The sequence below is a fragment of the Loxodonta africana genome, chromosome X (genome assembly GCF_030014295.1).
Source record: "Loxodonta africana isolate mLoxAfr1 chromosome X, mLoxAfr1.hap2, whole genome shotgun sequence".
Classification (NCBI taxonomy): domain Eukaryota; kingdom Metazoa; phylum Chordata; class Mammalia; order Proboscidea; family Elephantidae; genus Loxodonta; species Loxodonta africana.
This window is the reverse complement of record NC_087369.1, coordinates 125,649,860-125,669,468: the sequence shown is the minus strand read 5'-3', so window position 1 is coordinate 125,669,468 and position 19,609 is coordinate 125,649,860. Positions and strand designations below refer to the sequence as shown.

Sequence of the window (19,609 nt, the reverse complement as noted above, 5' to 3'; positions counted from 1 at the left end):
GTGAAGTGAGAAGTCCCAGGTGGAAAGCTCTTTTTCAAGGACCTTTGGCTGTGAAGGGAAGGAGTAAGGGAGGATATACCGTTGAGAGAGGGTTTTTTGAATATGGGAGGAGCGTGAGTCACGGAAGACATAGCTAAAGAAATCTTTAAAATGCAAGAAATATAGAAAAGAATGAGGTAAATCCTGCATACTGTATTGGTGACATATCCACTGTGTTGTTACATGAAAAATAATCATATGACAGGTTCCCTTTTGTTTTTTGCAGAACTCCCCAGAATTTCTGTAAGTCTGTACATATATGGAGCCCTGGTGGTGCAGTGTATAAGCACTTGGTAGCTAACCAAAAGGTCAGCAGTATGAATTCACTAGCTGCTCTTTGGAAACCCTATGGGGCAGTTCTACTCTGCCATATAGGATCACTATGAGTCAGAATTGACTGGAGGGCAATGAGTTTTGGGTTTTTTTGGTACACGTATAAAATGCATTATTGTAGATTGTTTGACTTACAGATTTATGTCTGACTAAGCATAGAAAAAGGTCTGAGAAAAACATTTACCAAACAAGATGTTAGCAAGGGAGGGGTGGGATGAGGGTCAGGGATGGGAGGCAGTGGGGTGTGGGACAATAGGGGGGTTTGGGTGGGGAAGAGGTGCATAGGGTGGGGGACTTTTACTTGTTTGTATACTTCTTTGATGTGTAAAGTGAAATAATTAAGTGTTCACAAGTTCTTTTTTTAAATAAATGAAATAAATCTGTTGGATGGATTTGGAAAGGCCACCTCTTCCTCTGGGACAGAAAGGGAGAAGGAGAAGAAACACTGATGTGTGTGGCAGCGGCGGGGAACCGAGGGGGCTCCTGCCTGCATGTCCATGATGTAGACAGACAAGGCACCTGAGAGAGAGAGGACGGGAGGTCAGGGTGGGGTGGAGGCTTCTGGGCAATGGCACTTTTTGGAATAACTGTGAGGGTGGGAGTAGGGAGTGAAAGGAAAGGAACATCACTGCAGGGAGGATCCAATTTGATAGGACCAAACTGAAAAAAAATTTAAGGAGGAGGGCAGTGGGAGCAGACGTGTATCTAAGGTATGGTAGGTGTGGCATGTGCCCTGGATGCCACTTGAAGGTGGGGGGGAGCACACACACACCACTGAGCAGTTCTTATTAACTATCACAGTTTCCATCACCGGCTGTGAGATCATTCAGCAAGTTCACACTAATACTTCCATATTTGAGAGCCTCCATGGGTCAAGGCAGACTCTGATGTTGCTCTGCTGAGTGTAGAAAGAGAAGAAACTGACAAAAACGACTTTGAGCACATGATAGACCAATTTTCATCACTGAAAGCAAGGAAGATGCAGTTGTAATTTTCTCGTAGTATCATAACGTGTTAAGTAAAAGATTGAACGAGCTCGACTTGTATTTTTGAGCTGATGATATGGTAAAGTTATATAAAAGATGGGTGTCAGATGTTTGGACAGGGGTGCAGAGGCATAACGAGTGGGAGGGCAGAGGGGGAACTTGCCCCCGGGTGCAAGTCCAAGGGGGCACCAGACGAGGTAGGAATGACATTCTAAGTTGCCAAAAATATGAAAGGCGCCTGACTGTGGCAGCTGAACAAGAGGGAGTAAGGCGTTTCTGCTGATGTGTCACGGTTATCAACGTGTATCTTGAAATGGGGGAGCGGGGGCGCAACTTAGAGATTTTGCCGCGGGTGCTCGCTACCCTCGCGACACCTCTGCAGGAGTGCAATTTCAGTGCTTGCCACAGGCGCCGTTTCCCATAGATAAGCCTCTGAGCCTGGAAGGGAACGCTGGAAAAGGAAGATAGTTCTAGGAGGGGCACCAGACCCAAATCTCTCCAGTGTCACAGCTTGGTTTCATGACTTTTTTTTTTTTTTTCATTAAAAGAATCAGTCAATTTGTTTAGATTTGGGTTTTATGTTTGGTTGCCGTTGTTAGTTGCTGTTTGGTAAGAATAAGGAAAGACATCGACATTTTCATGGTTTCATGTGTTATGCCCATTTTAAAGTTTTCTCTGTGTAAGGACAAAAGAAAAGAATTTATAAAACTAAAATGAATTCCCTTCTGTCACTGAACATCCTCAGCAAACCCAAGTGATCTGACTTGGCCTTTGAGTCCTTGAGCTTAGTGAGATGGGCAGCAAATGAGTAGGAATGCTTTAAACAATGTTGCTGGAAGACAGATCCAGCTCTGGTGGGTTAGGGAAGGGGATGGAAATTCCATGGGGACTAAGGCCTTGGTCAAAATCAGTGATTTTTCCCTCTGGAGAAGATTCAGCGGTCCTCTCTGGGCTTCCCATGTGGAATAACAGCAAGCAAAGTGGTGAAGGGGAATGACCAGGGAAGGCTCCTCTGTTGACTTCCCTCCTCTTTCTGATGACGCATCCACATGCTGGGAAGTCAAACTTGGCTATACCTGTTTCTAAAATAATGGAAAGTAAAAACGACTCAAACCATGCTTTATTGGCAAAAAAAAAACAATGCTTTTTCATCTCTGTTTATATGGGATCACATTCAAAAGTTTGCCAGGGTGTTTGTACAGAGACATTCCCTACTAGGAAACTTTCTTAGAGGCCTTAAAAATCAGAATTTTCCATGACTTCGCACCCTCCCCCAGCGTCATTGTTTACACTCTCACCTCATACTAACTGCCTTCATGCCGCCTATTTCTGTTGCTATTAGTACCACTGGAAACCCTGGTGGTGTAGGGGTTAAGTGCTGCAGCTGCTAACCAAGAAGTCAGCAGTTCGAATCCACCAGGCACTCCTTGGAAACTCTTAGGAGGCAGTTCTGCTTTGTCCTGTAGGGTCACTGTGAGTTGGAATCGACTCAATGGCAACAGGTGTATTAGCATTACTTAGCATATTACAAAAGAAAAGGGTTCATTTGATCAAATTAAGAACCCTCCAGACCCTAGTGATCTGAGGGCTACAGCCAATAAGTCAACACCAACATGTATGGAAAGCCTGGTCATACATATATATGTATGTGTTATGTGTGTGTGAGGGGGTAATTCAGGCATAAGCTTTAGACTGAGTTTAAAAGGAGGAAAGAGATACTGCTTGCCTGAGAGTAAAAGGGAAGAATGTCAATCTGAAATCTGGCCAAACCACCCTCTTTAAACAGTACCTCTTTATGGGGAGTTAAGGTGTTGGAAAACAGTCAGGATATGGGGGCTGAAAAATTAAAAATACATATAGTTATCTGTCTACACAGATAAGTGCATAATGCCTTCATGTTGAAAAGTCTGATCTGGTCTGGAAATGAGCCTGTGTAGATTGCTGTGACCCTGAGTCTTGTTTTAATGAGATCAGGACTATGGGGTGGGACTACACATCACCCTTCTACTTAGTTTTTCTCTATTTCATAGCCATAGATACAGTCTGTACCCATCAAACTTTAAGCTGCTGTCTTGCCAAGGTGGATGACTTGTGAGAATGGTAAGAGAATGGGGATGGCTCCATGTGGATTCATCTCCCTCCCTGAGAAAAGAAGTTGGAGTCCATCCTGTGATTGACAGCACCATCTCCTTTCTTTAATAAGGGTAGGGTCATAGAAAGGACTTTACACCCTTTAAATATACATTTTCTCCATGGAAACATCATCTATTGAAAACGTGCATAGTTATCTGACTGCAAGTTAAGGTGCACGTTAGCTGTGTCTTTTAGCTTCTTTTTTAAGAATTGGTCGTTGTCTTAAAGCCTCATGCTCCTAAATTATATCTGAAACCTCCACAAAGCAGCGTTAGTTATTGTTAGAGTCACATTCAGAAAAAGGTCTTGGTAAACCCAAGTTCCAGCCAAGTGCACCTCCCCATTTTTCCTGGGGCATAGCCCAGGTTTTACTGCCTCCTTGCCCTTGAATGGAAACCCTGGTGGCATAGTGGTTAAGAGCTATGGCTGCTAATCAAAAGGTCGGCAGAATCCACCAGGTGCTCCTTGGAAACTCTATGGGGCAGTTCTACTCTGTCCTATAGGGTCGCTATGAGTCGGAATCGACTTTGACGGCAATGGGTTTGGTTTTGGGTTTTGCCCTTGAACACTGTTTCATCTGTCTAGATGAAACTATTGCCACCTGTTTAAATCCTCAAGCGCTGTCTCAACCACCACTTCCTCTAGGAAGCCTTTCCTGATTCCGTAAGCCAAAAACTATTTTTCCCTACTCTCAACTCTACTACTGCTTTATCTCTTTTTTTTTTTATATAGCATATTTTCATTTTATTCTCATGTATGATGGAATAAAAGACATTAAGTTAGCACTTGCAGCTCCCCCCACCTTCCCCACCCCCATCCTCCAAAGGTAAGCCTCTCTTTGGCTACAAGAGCCTCTCCCAATCCAGCAAGTTTTAGGGAGATTCTTGTTGTTCCCGAGCAGTTCCTGGGCATTTACTATGCTGAATAGCGGTAACGGGCAGAAAGAGCTGATGGATTGCAAGCAGTCAGGCTAGTTTCATTAAATTACATTTGAAGTAGAACAAGAGTTTCTCAGAACGAAAAAGAAAAAAAAAAGAAGATAGAAGATGAGAAGGGGCAAAAAGAAAAAACTTGCAGAGGCTGCATTCCAGGGAGGGTTTTTTTAGTTGGGGATGAGAGTGAGAAGTGATGGGAGTGAGGAGTGATGAGAGAAGCTTCTGGGCAGCTGCAGCATGTCAGAGATATTGAGAGTGAAGGCAATATGAAAAGATGGTTGTAAGAAGTGTTGCTGGGGGTTACAAATGGGCTCCCCCTTGATGTTTTTCAAGGGACTACAGTAAATTCTTATTCAAACTTTAAAAATTATTTTTGGTTTCTAGACTGTCTTTTTTGTTTTCTTAATAGATTTTATTATGCCAATTGACTTAGATGTCCCCTGAAACCATGGTCCCCAAACCCCTGCCCCTGCTTCGCTGACCTTCGAAGCATTCAGTTTATTCAGGAAACTTCTTTGGTTTAGTCCAGTTGTGCTGACCTCCACTGTGTTGAGTGTTGTCCTTCCCTTCACCCAAAGTAGTTCTTGTCTACTATCTATTTAGTAAATACCCCTCTCCCAACCTCCCTCCCTCCTCCCTCTCATAATGCACTATGTTTCTTAAAAGACAGTTCTATGTTGGACAGTATAGGGTCCTGTCTTTTATTTGAGTTATGCTTGCTCAATTGTAATTTGCACAAATGTCTTAATTCCCCCCTTTTAATCTAATAGAAGGCAGGAGCCCTGCCATTCACTTTTGCCTTTTTTAGTATCTTTCCCACAATAGGTACTCAATAAATATTTGTTTAATGAATAATAGGTGCCTGAGAGTTGAAATGGTATTGGCTGAAAAACATCCCTTTCATTAAAAACAAAACTGTACTTAGGAAGGAATGAGCTCTTATTTCTGTGCCGCTATGAAATATTTCAGCTTTAGGGTGAACGAAGGGAACTAGTTTCATGCAATGAGCTCTTGAAAAATATAACCATATATTTATGACACCTGATTTTATTCATCTTAGCACTTGGTGCCACTGCTATTCATAAAGTTTTCACTGGCTAATGCTCTTCAGAAGGAGACTGCCAGGTCCTTCTTCCTAGTCTGTCTTAGTCTGGAAGCTCAGCTGAAACCTGTCCTCCATGGGTGACCCCGCTGGTATCTGAATACCGGTGGCATAGCTTCCAGCATCACAGCAACACGCAAGTCCCCACAGTATGACAAACTAAGGATGGCGCAGGACCAGGCAGTGTATCGTTCTGTTGTGCATAGGGCCGCTATGAGTCAGAACCGACTCGACAGTACCTAACAACAGCAGCAGCAGCACTTGGTTATATACTGATGTATATGCTCCTTTAAATGATTCACGTGCCAGTCTTGTATCCTGGAGGTTTGGGAGCCAGAGTAAACAAAAAGAAAGCCAGTTAAGGGTATACATCTTTCACAATTCTTCAATCTCTCTTCTTTGGTAGAAAGCAACTTTTAAGCATTTCTGTATAATGTTTGGAAAACTGCATAATGATTACAAAAGGTTCAAACATTGTAAGACAAGTATTCTGGCTCTGTCTCTGAAAATTACTGCTTTAACTAGATTTCTCACTTTTCATGAACTTATAACCTCTATCTCATTGCCCTCTGTTGTCCATCTTTCTTTTTTTGGTTGTTGTGGTAAATATACATGTAACAAATCGTTTGCCTTTTTAACATTCCTTGCATGCACAATTCATTGACGTTAGTTACATTTATCATGTTGTTCAGCCATTACCATTATCTGTTTCCAAATTTTCCCATCATCCTTACCAGAAGCTTGGTGTCCCCTAAGCAGTGAGTCCCTTTTCCCCTCCCTCCTATCCACCTTTCTAATCAATAGAATTCCATCCTTACCACCAGACAGTATTATGCACTAGGACACTGAAAACATACAGAACCACAGATCTTCACACAGGCAGTAATTAACATAAGCAACCATGTCTCATTTGCTGTGGTGTACAAATACAGATACCTATTAGGGGGGAAAAAAACCAAACCCACTGCCGCCAAGTCAATTCTGACTCATAGTGACCCTCTAGTACAGAGTAGAACTGCCACATAGGGTTTCCAAGGAGCACCTTGTAGATTGAACTGCCAACCTTTTGGTTAGCAGCCGAACTCTTAACCACTACGCCATGCAGGGTTTCCATTAGGGATATTAGGGACAGTAAAAACAGGTAATAAACAAGAAGACAGTAGAGCAAACTGATATGTGCAGGGCTCTGGAGTCAGATAGACTTGGGTCCAAGTCTTAGCTCCACCACTTACTAGCCATGTTGTCATTGGGAAAGTTCCTTAACCTCTGTGAGTATAAGTTTCATTATCTTCAATAATATTACCTACTTCATAAGGTTATTATAAATAAGGGCTAAAATATCTAGCTAGTGGTGGTGGTGGTGGTGGTGGTGGCAGAAGTAGAAATAAGAGAACGAATTGCATGTTGACTGCATGCCAGCATCGGTGCTAAGTACTTGTCAACATTCTCTGTGGCACGTATTATTCCTGCTCCTCCCAAGTGTTCTCTCAGTTAATAGGACCATGATCACTCAGTCACTTAAGCTGCAAACACAGGAGACATTCAATTTACTTAACAATTCTTCTAATTTCTCACATCAATATCTCATTTCTCACATCATGTCAGTATGTCCTGTTGGATCATTCTTCAATACCTATCTAGAATCCATTCACTTCTCCCCTTCTCCACAGCTACTACCCCAATCCAAGCCACTGTCACATCTGGCCTCGTTGGTTGTCTTACCACAGCAGCCAAGGTGATCTTTTTTAAGATGGAAATCGTATCATGTCATGTCCCTGCTTAAAGCAAGCAAACAAAAATGACGACAGCAGAAACACTCTCTATTTGCCTCTGACACCACTTAGAATAGAAATCAATCTCTTGTAATTAATGTCACTGAATTGTACACTTACAAATGGATAAGATGGCAAGCGTTATGTTATATATATTTTACCACAATAATTTTTTTTTTAAATTTCTTATCCTGGTCCACAATATGCATCAAGATCTGGCCTCTGTCTCCCTTTCTAGATTCATCTAGTACCATTTTCCCCTGCTCACCGTGCTCCATCCAGACTTGCCTTCTTCAGCCTCCTTGAATATAGCAAGCCAGTTCCAGTTTAATGATTTTTGCATTTGCTGTTCCTTTTTTTCTGATAGAAACACTCTTCCCCAAGATATTCACAAGGCTGGCTCCTTTTTGCCATTCATGTCTCAGCTTATATGTCACCTTCTCTGAGAGTCCCTTCTTTACCACCCAACCTAATGTAACCTCCAGTCATTCCTGGACATGACCCCCTTTTATTCTCATCATAGTCATGTATCATTATCCAAAGTATTTGGAATTTGTATGTTTCCCCCACTCTAGAATGTAAATCCTGAGAGAGTAGGAACCTTAATCTCCCTCATTTAATACTTTTTAGTATTCAAAAAATTGTCAGTTTAATACACAAATGAATCCTCATTTTCCAGACGAGGAAACCAAAGCACAGCATGGTCAGATAAACTGCTCAAGATCACACAGCTAGTAAGTGGTACAGCCAGGATCCAGCCCTACACTCTCCAGCTCCAGAGCCTATACTCTTACTCAGTATGATACAGTGATGTAGAATACTGCACCATATAGTCAGGTATGGAAGAAGTATAGCTAGTCCATATCCTTCCTTAGTAATGCCTTAAAGGCAGATGATGTGTCATAATTTTCTCTTGGATTCACCATAGTAAATGGCACTTGTCCATACTCATTGCCGTCGAGTGGATTCCGACTCATAGTGACCTTATAGAACAGAGTAGAACTGCCCCATAGGGCTTCCAAGGAGCAGCTGGTGGATTCAAACTGCTGACCTTTTGGTTAGTGGCTGAACACTTTACCACTGCATCACCAGGGCTCCATACTCGTCCAGAGAGGTACCTAAATGGATACTTTTTCAAGCCCGAGATTAAAGTAATTGCATATCTTCAGTCCTTTTCTTTTTGAAGGAGTTGGGAATGATATATACATTTTGTTTCATCACTAACAGGCAAGAAGGTGGAGGAGAAGTGCCAATTTATAGCAATAGAACCCTCCTGAAAGAATCCCATCTCAATACACCGTAGATAACAGTAAGGGTCCCTGTGCTGACCAGTGCATTCTTCTCGGTGACTTCCATAACTGCGCAAGGGATTAAGCTTGCATGCAGCCAGTTGCCACATACAGAGGAACCATTTGACCTTACTGACTGTTTATATGTACTCTAGGGTTAGTGGCAATATTCCTCTAATCCTAGGAATGCTCATTCCTAGGAATTTTATTTTATAAAATCTGCCCCAGCCCTGGCCTGAGATGACTCCCCAAGTTAATGTTGGAGCCCAAACTCACTAGTTCCAAGTTTGCAAACTGTAAGTCCATTGGTTCCATCTAAGTAGGAATATTTCATGGGGGTGGAGGTCCCAAAGAGTAATTTTAAAATTTGGGAGATTTTACATAAATATCTAGATTTCTGTTTTGGGGGGGGCAAAAAATAGAAAGATCTGGCAATATTAAGCTTGTGTTTCTACATGGTAACAATCATCTGGATCTGTCAGGTGGCTGCCTAACTCTGAGGCACAGCACATCCACTAATTCAATAATTATTTATTAAGCACCTACTATGTGCTGTATAGAGTGCTAGACCCTGTAAATGCTGTTCTAGGCCCTGTGGATACATCAGTGGACAAAACAGACAAATATTTCTGCCCTTAAGGGGTCTATATTCTAGCATGGGCAGATAGAAAATAAATAACAAATATGATAAATAAATAAATTATAAACCAAAAAAAAAAAAACCCAAACCCAGTGCCGTCAAGTCAATTCCGACTCATAGCGACCCTATAGGACAGAGTAGAACTGCCCCATAGAGTTTCCAAGGAGCGCCTGGAGGATTTGAACTGCCGACCCTTTGGTTAGCAGCCGTAGCACAAAACCACTATGCCACCAGGGTTTTATATAATGTCATAAAAGGTTATAAATGCCATAGAAATAGAAACATTAGAGCAAGGTAAGAAGTATCAGAAGTACAGAGGGTGAGAATTGACTGGAAGAGAGTTGAGAGTATTAATAGTATAGTCAAGAAGGTACTAATTGATAAAGTTACAATTCAGTAAACTGTAGAATTGAAAGTAACGAGGGATAAATGGAGAAAAGATTGAAGTTTTCAAGGGTTCATTTTACTTGGATCCACAATCAATACCCGTGGAAGCAGCAGTCAAGAAATCAAACAACACATTGCATTGGGCAAATCTGCTGCAAAAGATCTCTTTAAAGTGTTAAAAAGCAAAGATGTCACCTTGAGCAATAAGGTGTGCCTGACCCATGCCATGGTGTTTTCAATTGTCTCATATGCATGCGAAAACTTGACAATGAATAAGGAAGACCAAAGAATAATTAATGCACTTGAATTATGGTGCTGGTGAAGAATATTGAATATACCATGGATTGCCAAAACAACAAACAAATCTGTCTTGGAAGAAGTATAGCCAGAATCCTCCTTAGAAGCAAGGATGGTGAGACTTCATCTCACTTACTTTGTTCATGGTATCAGAAGTGACTAATCCCTAGAGAAGGACATCATGCTTGGTAAAGTAGAGGGTCAGTGAAAAAAGAGGAAGACCCTCCACAAGATGGATTGACATAGTGGCTGCAACAATGGGTTCAAACATAACAATGATTGTGAGGATAGCGCAAGGCTGGGCAGTGTTTCATTCTGTTGTACGTGGGGTCGCTATGAGTCAGAACCAACTTGATGTCACCTAACAACAATGGAAACCCTGGTGGCGTAGTGGTTAAGAGCTATGGCTGCTAATCAAAAGGTTGGCAGTTCAAATCCACCAGACAATGTAGATATAGGAGGGGAAAGCATTCCAGATAGAGGGAACAGCCAGTGCAAAGACCCTAAGTTTGGACTGTACCTGCCATGTTGAGAAAGAGCAAGGAGGTCAGTGTGTGACTGGAATAGAAAAGCAAGGGAAAAAGTAGTATTAAGTCAGAAAGGTACCAGAACCCTGATCACATAAGGCCTTGTATGTCATGGTAAGTACTTGCCTTTAATCCTGAGTGAAATGGGAAGTCAATGGAAGGTTCTGAGCAGAATGGAGACGTATGCGACTTATGTTTTAAAAAGATCTCTCTTCTGTGTTAAGAACAAACTGCCGAAAGGTCAACATTTACTCTAAGGCAAAGATGAGAAGATAAGGGGGCAGGGAAACCAGAGTATTGGAAACGGAACAATGAGAACACAAAGAAAATGTTGACACCTTGTGAAAAATGTAACTAATGTCACTGAACAATTTGTATAGAAATTGCCAAATGGGAACCTAATTTACTATGAAAAATTTCACCAAAACAATAAAATATTATTATTAATAAAAAAAGAACAAACTGAAGGGAGACGTGGAAAAACAGAGAAACCAGTTAGGAATTTATTATAACAATAAAGGTAAGAGATGGTGAGTCAGACCACAGTTGTGGCAGTGGGGTGGAAGCTACTTATGCACAATCCCCTTTGACCAATGGGAGATAGGAGCTGGCAGAAAAATTCTTCTTTTCTCCCCTGGGTCAAGTATCCTGAAGTATACTTCCTTCATCCCCTGCCTCACTCATGTTTCCTTGGGATTAAAATCTCTAATATTCATTAGCTTTTGCCTCAAGATTTATTTTCTAGGAACCTAGAGTAAGATAGGAGGAAGATCAGAAGTTCAGGTTTGGGGCATATTGATTTTGACAACCAAGGAAAGATGCTAAGAAGACTGTTAGATAGAGGAGTCTACAGTTCAGGAGACAGGTCTGGTCTGGAAGTATAAATGTTGGAGTTGTCAGTGTACAGGCAGTATATAAAGCCATGAGATTATATAAGATCATGGAATAAGTGTAGATAGAAATGAAAAAGAACTAAGGACCAAGCCTTAAGGCCTTCGAATATTAACAGGTCAGAGAGAATAAGACTAGCCATCAAAGGAGATTAAGAAAGAGTAAACAATTGAATGGGAAGAAAACCAGGAAAATGTGATTCTCTAGAAGTCAGGTATAGAAGGTATTATCAAAAAGAAACGTGTAATCAATTGTGCCAAATGCTGCTGATAGACCAAGTAATAACCTGCTGACCAAGTAATAGGAGGACTGAATATTGACCATTGAATTTAGCATTATTGAGGCCACTGGAGACTTTGATGAGAGCGGTTTTGGTGGAGCTGTGAAGGTGAAATTTTGATTGGAACGGATTTGAGAGAGAATGGGTAGAGGGGAACTCAAGACTGAGTGCAAACAACTCTTTTTTGAAGGAGAATTACTACAAATGAGAGCAAACAAAATGTGGGCAGTGGCTAGAAGTGGAAGTGGCGTCAATAGGATATTTTTAAGATGACAAATATCGACATGTATGTACTTTGATGGAAATGATCCAGTAGAAATTGAAATTTCCATGATATAGGTGAGAGATGGGAGAGTTGCTGGGGTGATGTTGTTGAGGAGTCAAATGGAGATAGGGTCTAGTCCACATGTAAATGGATTGGCCTTTAGGAACAAGGACAATTCATCTATGGTAACAAGCTTAAAGGCACAGTGTTTAGGTACAGATACCAATAGGTGAATGAACGTAATGGAAGTTCTCTCCTGATTGCTTCAATTTTTTTCAGTGAAATGGGAAGCAAGGGAGAGAAGATGTTGGAGGTTTAAGGAGAGAAGAAAGCCAAAAACCAAACCCATTGCCATCAAGTCAATTCCGACCCATAGCGACCCTATAAGGAGAGAAGAGAGGATATGAAATAGTCATCTGGGAGGACAGGAGACTGAATTGACCGAGAATATATAGTAAGACTATCTGGCTTCATTAAGAGTCTATTTGAAGGTCATGATAATGAGTTTAAAATAAGACCAGTCAGTATTTTCCTCCAGCCAAGTTCAGTTGCAAGAATATAGGCACAGCATAGATGGAGACTTGAGTTTAAACAGTGCTGTGGTTTTCACAAGTGAGGAGGATGAAGGGAGAGAGTCATAGGAATGAAGGGGATACGTATGGGAGCGATTATAATGATTAATCATGGAATTTAAACTATGCTAGGAGGGAACAGAACAAGGGGAAGTGAAAAGGAAAGATTGTGGCATCAGTGAGCTGGAGGTCTGGAAAGGGTCAGTGGATTATTGGAATTGGCAGATAGAAAGAGTGAGCTAGAAAAATAGGAAATGGTAGCAAGGCATGAAAATGAGACTACAGGAGAATTTACTACAGCTTCCAACACTCCAAGGCCTGTCACACTCATTACATTATCTTCTTGGCTCCATTATCTTCTTGGTTGAGTTTGCAAGCCCGGCAATAGGTTAAAACCTTGATTAGGAGTAAAATAACCAAAAGTAAAATGTCACTGAAGACGGTGTAATGATAGAAAGAGCAAAACTAAAAAATATATATGATTACCAGTGTTAACCAGCTAACTAATGATTATTTGAAATCAATTTTTTTATGGTTGTCAAATATGACCCATTAATTCTTACAAAGTAGGTAATCCTGCTAACTGACTAAGCTGTAAACATCTGCTTCCCTCCAGTAAACAAACTGAATGAATAGAGTTTAAATTAATAGATATTGTACAATAGAATGATTATAGTTCAGAGTCTTACCTACCTAATATACAACAATATGGTTATATTTCTAAACATTATAAAAACATTATAGCACATCTAATTCACTGTTAATGAAATAAAAATAAATTACAATTGCCACTTTTTTGACATTTTAAGTTACCTATAGTAATATAAACAATGATGGTATATTACCAATTTGGAAGTTGAAAAATAATTCTTCAAGTTATAAATGTGTTCCATTATGCCTAGTTGCTACAAAAAAATAATGAAATCAGGGACTCCTGCTTATGACTGAAAATAAAAATAGATGGAATAAAATAATTAATTGCCTTGCATTTTAGCCTAGAGGAGGCATTGCTGCTGTCCTAAGGCTCTGCTGTACAATCTTGATCTTTTCTGAGGTCAATTAATTCTATAAGATCTAGACTCTCATTTTTCCTACAAGAAACTATCTGCTTTCCAAGAAATAGCTACCCAGGCAACCGACTTGTTGACACTTAACTTTAACTTTTCAAGGATCAATAGTTAAGTTGGAATTGAATTATGAGAAATGTTCACTGCCCTTGAAAAGTTCTTGGTAACCATGGTGGGGAGTAGGATAGGAGGGTGGAAGGTGATAAAAGCTATTTCTTAGTGTCTGAGGTAGACTAGGACAATCACTTTTCTCTCTAAAGACACAGGTTTTCTTGTAATATGGGACAAAGCAAATCTCACAATAAATGCTTGATGTTTTTTGACTGAAATATAAAAAATCTTGCCTATATAGTAACAGCTTTTATATATGAAAAAAAAAATTTTTTTATATAGGTATTTATAGATGAGGATAACTTAAGGGCCATTAAGATCAGGCAAGATTATTATAAAACAAACAAAAACCAAACCAGTTGCCATCCAGTTGATTTCAACTCAGTGACCCAATAGAACCGAGTAGAATTTCCCCAAATGGTTTCCAAGGAGCAGCTGGTAGATTCGAACTGCTGACCTTTTGGTTTAGCAGCCCAGATCTTAACCACTTGGCCATCAGGGCTTCAAAAGTATACACTTCTTTTTTTTTTTTTTTAAAACTATGGAATATTCAAACATATACAAAAAATTAGTGTGATGTAACTCATCCTCATGTACCCATCACACAGATTCAGTAATTAACAACTTTCTACATTTCTTGTTTCAAATACCCCAGCCCCCTCAGCTTTTCTGTTGATGTTATTTTTCTGGAGTAACAGTATTCTTTGGAATGTGATTACCAGCAATGTAGATGTCCGCCTACCTATAGGTTGGGGCTGGATAAACATACCAGGAATGATCTTTTAGAAAAGTTTATGAGAATTAAGAAGGGAGTTCTTTGTTCATTTACCTCATTGAAGAGGTCATAGTGGTTCTGAAGCTATAACTGGTTCTCTGCACTTGGCCATGGTTAGCCCCAAGCATGCAGGTTTCTGCAGATGTTCAATTATATTTAGTCATTCTTTTCAATATCTGTGAATTCAATTTAGGATTATATGAATATATCTATCTTCATCCACAGCCTAAGTCACCCCTAGTTTCAAGTTGCTGAAAACGTGATATGTGGGATTTTGTCAAATAAGATTACTCTCATCATTTTTATCCTGCTAAATTCCTCCACTGAAAAGATTAGGGTGGGTAGGGGCAGGGTACAGTAATTCCTGGATTGGCACTACCTCTTGAAATACGACATAATCCTCCACCATTCTTCTTTTACTAACCCATTAACACGCTAAGAAATTCAACCAATAACTCTTGAGACTGACCAAAGAAAAATACAAAAATGGGTAATTGCCTACTGAAAGATCACAAACAAAACTTTTCTTGTTATGATTCAAAGAGGTGGAGAATGTTGCTAGTTATTTCATATCTGCATATTAAAGCACACTGAAATCAATAGAGTAATTTTAATGAGGTCATTAAAACATTTTAAAAAAATCTACGATTACCTTAAAGTGGTATCAAATTGGAAATTTAGGTGAATATCAAACCAAAAAACCAAACCCAGTGCCGTTGAATCGATTCCGACTCATAGCGACCCTATGTAGACATTGTCAAATTAAGAGCCTTTTTTCACTATGAATGTCTCTTGACAATTGCATTAAAATCACCTCTATGGATTGAGTTTCTCCCTGAGCACATATCTGGAGTCCGCAGCATCTACTAGGTCTAAAAAATAGGTTCATTATTCACAACCAAATGCTAGCAATTTCACTTATTTCTATCTGGAAGAGATTTCTATATCTCTGAGTTGACAAAAGACTGGTTGCTTCCTTTGGAATGGTGGCTCTCGAACTCTCTTTTTCTTACCAAGGTACATAAGTTCCACCTACTTCCATGATGCCCAGTCACTCCTCAGGGCATGTTGTATGAATTAACAAGGTCACCAGTATGCTAGAATCTAAGCCTCTGCTCAGTGGAATGTCAATCCCTTTCTTTTCTACTGATCTAGATATAGTTAGGAGCCCTAGTAGCGCCGTGGTTAAGAGATCACCTGCTAACCAAAAGGTCAGCAGTTCGAATCCACCTACTGCTCCTTGGAAACCCTATGGGGCAGTTCTATTCTGTCTTATAGGGTCGCTATGAGTCGGAATCAACTCAACGGCAACGAGTTTTTAGATACTAGTTGAGGACCACTGACTCAGATTGCATTTACAGTGGGTACAAGCAAGGTCAATCTGATGTGTACTTGAAAGAGGACCAGCTACAGGAAAATATTTCATGAGCATTGGGAAGTCCTACTACACCCCCAAAGTACTCCCTCACCATCTGTGGACTTGTGCATGAAATTAATGCAAAGCTGTGAGCTGAAAGGGCCTAGAAGCAATGATGCCCCGGTAGCAACAAGCACACCCAGATCTTGGCTTCTAATACCATTCTTCAACAAAAGGAACTAGAGCTCCCCAGAGAAATAAATCATTTGAGGACTGGGGCTGGAAATATACAAGATGAGCCTGGAGCATCTTGTAATGCTAGAAGGTAAGAACTTGCTTAAGAAAGAAAGAGAGAGGGAAAAGGAGAGAGGGAGGAAAGGAGGGAGGAAAGAAGGGAAGGAAGGAGAGAGAGAGAGAGGGAGGGAGGCAGAGAGGGAGGGAAAGAGAGAGAGAGAGAGGAAGGAGAGGAAGAAAATATCTTACAATGATGGTAGTGTGGCCAAAAGGATACAGATGCCAACTGAAAGAGCTCTAATGGGCAAAGCCAGAACAATTTGAGCAACAAAATAAATAAACTAGTATTGGATTATAACTCAAAGTATAAACTAAATATGAGTCCATACTGACATAAATAAATGACTGAATAAATAAATAAATTGAGGAGAACAGGCAAATCTCCCATGCAGAAGAATTTCAAATACTTTGTGATACTCAATCCTTAAAATGGTAGAGCATAACTTCCCATTCATTAAGTGTGGGCTGTGAATAGCGACTTTCTTCCAAACAGTACAGTATGGAAAGGGGGAATAAAATAATAACTTTACAGTGGAGAAAAACACTTCCTCAAGTCAGGCGATCAAGGTCAACATCAACAGTGCTAAGTCGTATTGATACTTTGTACTCTTTATATGATGTGATAAAAATGGTATCTTACCCCCGTGGTCTTCCTCCCCAAAACACACCAGTCTAACCATGAGAAAAAGATTAGATAAATCCCAATTCAGGGACGTGATAGATAGGAAACACCTGAGCAGTACTCCTCAAACTGTCAAGGTCATCAAAAACAATGGAAGTCTGGGAAACCATCACAGCCAAGAGGAGCCTAAGGAGACATGACAACTAAATGTAACATGGTGTCCTGGATGGGATCCCAGAACAGAAAAAGAATATTAGGAAAAAAATGAGGAAATCTGAATAAAGTATATACTTTATTAATGTATCACTGTTGGCTCATTAATTGTAACAAATGTACCATAGTTATGTAAGATGTTAGTAAGAGGAAACCAGATGTGGGGTGTACAGGAATTCTCTGTACTATCTTTGCAATAATTCTGTAACTCTCAAACTGTTCTAAAATTTAAAAGCTTATTAAAAAGCAAACAGGAGTGGGGACAAAAGGTGTATTTAGATTGGCAGAATGGAGAGGGGGTGAGCAGAGAAACAATAGCAGAACCCTTGAGAATACAGGAATGCAGTGTTAGTCACTGAAGCTGAATTATACCCACTTCCCAATTATGCCAAGGGCTGCCCAAGTAGGAGAAAATACTGCTTCATTACTAAGGGTGTGATCAGAATAAGTGCTGCTTCTACCAAGATCCTAGGGATTTAGCCCACCACAAACAGAGACTAAACTTACCATTTGCTCCCCCAAGAGCCTCCCCCCTCTTCCTGCCCAGCAATTCTTAAAACATCAAGAAGGTTCTCTATACACCACCTTGTTCTCTTGGCCTTTTGAACAATGAGGCCTCACAAGGGGTTTCCAAGTGCTTTTGATGAAGAGGAGACACAGCTTTGGCATTAGAAAAAGTCCACAGGAGACAAAAATAGGAAGGGTCTGCATTTCCAAGAAGTTAAAATCAAATAGAGTACAGGCCCCTGGTGAGCAAGATCAGAAACTTACAAAATGGCAGAATTGCAAGATGGTTTAAAGGTCATCTGAGTTAACTATTTCAGTATCTAAAGCAATGACTGAGATGCTATATCCTAGATTCTAGCACTGGGGTGGAGGGCGAGGAGAGGATATATTATGGAATCCCAGGGAGCCCGTGTAGCACAAGAGGTTTGCAATTGACTGCTAACCTAAAGGTTGGCAGTTCAAACCCACCTATCGGCTCCATAGAAGAAAAGTCCTGGCAATCTGCTTCTGTAAAGATTACAGCCAATACAGCCCTACGGGGTTAAAAACAAAAAACAAAAAAACCTATGGAGTAGTTCTGCTCTATAACACACGGGGTTGCCATGAGTCAGAGGCCAACTTGATGACAGCTAACAAGAACAAAAAGGATAAGGCAGATTCCTTTTCATTATACACATCTTGTAAGCAGGAACTGTGTCTACGATACCTTCACAGTATAGTACCCAAGAAGACTATGTGTTTACAGGGCTCCATGTTCAATATTTAGGCACAGTGGACTCAAGCTCACATTGCTAATTCTATGAAAGATTTTACAGCTGCTCCCAGAACCATTTGAGGCTATTTTTTCATCAACAAGCAAGGCGAGACCTTGGCCTAAATGATATTTTAGGTCATTTTTATGGCCAGTTATCAAGATCAATGAGCCAAGTGGCTCTATGCAAAGAAATTATTAATGTAAGACCCTGGAGGCAGGGGTGGGGTGGGGGAAGCTATAAATCACAAAACTTTCTAAATTAAATGAGCACACATGGTAAATGAGAGTCCCAGTTTTTGAAAATCGATAAGGATTTGCTATGTGGTTTCAATAAATAATTAGAATTGAATTTACTGAAGCTCTACGTATACTGTGATCTTTCAAGAACACTTCCACTGTAGAATACACTTCAGCCCCAGTCAAAACTTCATCAGCTCTGTGATTGAGCAAAATTTCCACATAGCACTCACCTTAAAACACAAGTGTAGAATCCACTGTCTTGTGCCTCAGCTGAGTGAAACCATATTGAATCTTCCTCTTTGCTCATCCTGACCTCTGAAAAGATGATGGGTTCTTCCAAATCACCTTTGTTTTTGTACCACATGAGCCTGAGGCCAGTGCTCTGGGCCATGCTATAGTTGGTGCGAATGTAACTGTAGAAAAGGGCACATTTCACTCGGACTGGTTCGCCTGCCAAAGCCATGTATGTCTTGAGATCCACTGACCAGTCAATGCAGCCATCCACTGAAAGAAAAGCAGACAAGGCATGAGATGCAATGAGCATTGTTGGTGATGATGGTAAGAGAGCAATCATTGCCAACATGCACTGAGGACTTACTGTGAGGCAGGCTTTACCTAGTGCTTTACATAGATAGATTATCTCATTCTATCTTCCCAGTGACCCTATGAGATATACCAATATCCTCCTGAGAGCTGGGCAGCAGGGCCCCTGCCCTGGCCCTTTGGGGTGTTTTCCAATCCTCTACACCAACCTTCTCCTTGGGGTTGACTAGCTCCTCCTAAAAGCTCCAGTACTCATGTTCATGGGGTAGCCCTGTACCAAGTCCCAATCCCAGGAAGGTGGCCATATGGTATTTCCTTCAGGATCGTGTGAGATTGGACTGCCAGAATAATGTTGACATGTTGATTTTAGGCGACTCAAATTTTTTATACACTAAGTCCCCAGATTACAGAAGTCTGACTCAGGGACAACTTGTACTAGCCCTTTAATATTATGTAAATTTGCCCTAGCTCTGAAATGATTGATCCAACGTCTACTCAGAATGAATTCTTCATCACAGTCACCTTCACTTGCTGCACGTGCAGCTCCTAAATCATTGAAAAGGCTTCATACCCCTTCTTGCACTAAAAGTCAGGCTAAATAAGAACCGTAAGCACCTGTTCCGACTTCCCTACAAATTCCACTTAAAGACAGTTAGGATAAGTATCTCATTCATAAGC

General features: G+C 40.6%; 1 protein-coding gene across 1 annotated transcript in view; it reads right to left on the bottom strand.

The window, feature by feature from the left end:
• Nucleotides 1-18,962, bottom strand: part of IL1RAPL2 (interleukin 1 receptor accessory protein like 2) — a 602,004-nt gene extending 583,042 nt beyond the window's left edge. Inside the window, exon 1 of the mRNA XM_003414874.3 lies at nucleotides 18,619-18,962. Coding sequence (XP_003414922.1) covers nucleotides 18,619-18,962 — 344 coding nt within the window. The remainder of the gene's footprint in view (nucleotides 1-18,618) is intronic.
• Between the last annotated feature and the right edge of the window lie 647 nt (nucleotides 18,963-19,609).